We start from the raw sequence: 3,034 nt of genomic DNA, 5'->3' as shown, positions 1-3,034 counted from the left end.
TTCTCTTATACATATTGGTCACTGCTATTAAATAATTCAATTTAACTGTTAATTCATTAAGATGTCAGTCGCAAGTGTATAAAATTATAAAAAATAATACATGTAAAATTAATTAATATTACATAAATATAAATTTAATAACTCTTTATCATATATAATATAAGCTAAATTTGAAGTTTTACCTGTTCAATGCAATTATATAATCAGATTAAACTACCAATTTGTTAAATTGTCGGTCAGGTCAGCTGGTTATAAGATTATAGAAATATATTATTGTGCAATAAGTGAGGGAAGTAGGTTACCAAAAAAAGAAAAGAGGGATGTGAACATAAAAGGTGAAATTATTGTACATTTCTATGATGTGTGGGTTGTTTCAACTTTACAAGAGACCTAATATGAGATGAGATGATGAAGTAAGGAAGAAGATTGAAGAGTGTGCTTAAATCAACGCCCCCACCAAAGCAATGAAATTGACAAGAGAAAAGAAGATATGAAATGGGATTAAAGTACCCAAAGCAACCAAGGAGCTCTACTTTCACTCACATGAACTTATTAACAGTTGTTCCAAGTAATCAGCTCCCAAATCTTCAAAGACCAGCAAGTTTTGCTGTTGCCTTAATGCCGCGTCCTTTGGCTTGATTTTCTTGTTCTTGGATCTTTTCCTCGATGAATACCGGTTCTTGAGATCCACCACAGGGGACCAACCCTTGTCTTCATCGCATCGACACTTGAGTTCCTTAAGCGATGCCTTGACAGCTTCAGTGGGGAAATTGAGAGTAGCCGATGGTCCTCTCATTAAAAATGCGGCTTGGTCGTAAGCTAAAGCAGCTGCTTCAGCGCTGTCGAATGTACCAAGCCAAACCCTGGCACCATGTCTGGTTGAATCCCTAATCTCAGCAGCAAATTTGCCCCATGGCCTTTTCCTCACCCCTCTGTAACTCTTCGTTTCCTTGGGTTCTTCTGAGCAAACCTCTTCCTCCTTTACGCCATCGATGGAGTTGTCGCTACACTCTGACGATGCTTTACCCCTTTCTTCTTCTTCATCACCCAATAAGTCCATCCAAGCCGTTTCTTGGGAGATATTGAACTTGAGAAGGAGCTCATCCCACTCACAGCTGCTGGAAAACGCCTCCTCGGATACAAACGCTGATAAATCTGCATTATTTGAGTATTGAAACAACCAAGACTCCTCCTCCATAACTGGGTGATTTTTTGCCCAGCTTGTTTTTTCCTCCTTGACGAGTCACAAACTAGGTTTTGTGTCACAAGATTTGAAGTATGGCACCCACTATATATACCAGAATTTAGCAGATGTGAACACACTTAAATTAAGAAACTATCACACAAATATTTTATATACGTTAGGTTATTTCACAAAAAATTATTTTTATTTTTAGAAAAATTATTTAACAATAGTCAAAACTTTGTATATTAAATCTTTAAATATTTAATTTTAAATTATTTTATTTAAAGATCATATAAAATTATTAAAATATAAAAATATTATTATAATAATATAATTTATCATTTAGAGTATACTAATTTTCTTCCGATTGAGTTTGCGTTATCATCATTTAAAAAAATTATGTATGTTAACTTTTTTTTAACTACTGAGTTGAAATCCAATTAATTTAAACATTAATACAATAAAAATTTTATAATAAGTATAAATAGGATATATTTCAAAATTTGATTTTAGCAACTAAAATACATTAGGGCTTGGCCACAAAATGGAAAATTTGTTATGCAGGTCCATTAAGAAATGTTTAAATTAGAAATTATACTTTGCCTCTCTTTAAAAAAAAATTCTAAGAAGTCCTTTTATAAAATAATAGAATTATAAAGTAATACATGATAAAATTATATTTTGACCACTAAAAAATTTATAATTCGACCCTGATACATAATGTGGTAAATGTCTTTGGCTACAAAGGTTATTAATTTGATTTCTTTTGCAATTTGGTCACTGTAAAGTTTTTCAATTTAATTTCTTTTTATAGAATTTTAATTATTTAACATGAAGGGTGGTCATCAGATTATTTAAGAGTTTGGACCTAATAGACGCTCTCTATATTTTTTCTTTTTCTCTGTTCTATGAAAAAAAAAGAGAATTTTATTGTAAAGTCGTATGCAATGTACAAAAAATTTTATACAGTTGTTCAACTCTATCTTTTTTCTTTCTTATTATTATTTAGTTATTTTTAACTTTTCTTCTCATCTCATTATGTGAGTTAGAAGAACCTTTTATTACGTTATATCATTAGGGCAATGATCCATCAACCTGCTAGTTCCTTTTAAGAGGCACAAAACTTCGTGAAAACCTCACAAAAATTTATATACAAAGAACGAACAAATCCCTATAAATTATCCGAAAACATAGAAAAAATATTTACAAATGACCATAAAATGTGATCTAATTCTCATGAAGATAATTTAAATCTCCGATCACATTGTTTTGAGACAACATGAGTAACTACCATCCTTACTAAATATGAAAAAACATATAGAAGAATAAGATGACGTACGGCGGCGGGGTTGAAACATATGGACCAATGAGTGCACAAAGAATGATGCTTTCCTACCAAACTGGCAGCCACTTGTTAAGTGTAATAATGTAATTAATTTCCTCTCAACGAGGAAAGTGGTTTGAAAAACCATAGATTAGGGACCGGCAGTAAATCATTTTTATATTATTACTTTAAACTACAAAGTCTACTTTCATCTTAATTTATATAACTCATATTTGAATTGAAAATAATAATTTTTCGAACCCATGTGATGGTCTAATAGTTAAGTGTGTTTATCGTCTTAGGTGTGATTTGGATTTGGGTTGCGTTAGTCACATTTATTGTTCGGGTTTTACCCTGTTATTGTAATTCACAAAAAAAGTGAGTAATTCTTTTCTTATTTTAATTTTCACATGAGTTTTTCGATGAATAATAAATTATTAAAAATAAGTTTTTTTTTAGTTTTTAGAGTTATGATTAAATTGACAGGTTTTTGTAAATGTTAAGAGCCAAATTTATTGAACTTT

General features: G+C 30.8%; 1 protein-coding gene across 1 annotated transcript; it reads right to left on the bottom strand.

Moving 5' to 3' along the window:
• Positions 1-297: 297 nt before the first annotated feature.
• LOC107956881 (ethylene-response factor C3) lies at positions 298-1,296 on the bottom strand. The gene has a single exon (XM_016892368.2). It carries the CDS (start codon positions 1,196-1,198, stop codon positions 536-538), a length of 663 nt encoding a protein of 220 aa, XP_016747857.2. The 5' UTR covers positions 1,199-1,296; the 3' UTR covers positions 298-535.
• Positions 1,297-3,034: the final 1,738 nt, after the last annotated feature.

This window comes from Gossypium hirsutum, chromosome D07 (assembly GCF_007990345.1).
Source record: "Gossypium hirsutum isolate 1008001.06 chromosome D07, Gossypium_hirsutum_v2.1, whole genome shotgun sequence".
NCBI lineage: Eukaryota > Viridiplantae > Streptophyta > Magnoliopsida > Malvales > Malvaceae > Gossypium > Gossypium hirsutum.
The sequence above is the reverse complement of the archived record's forward strand: the minus strand, read 5'-3'. Positions and strand labels throughout refer to the sequence as shown.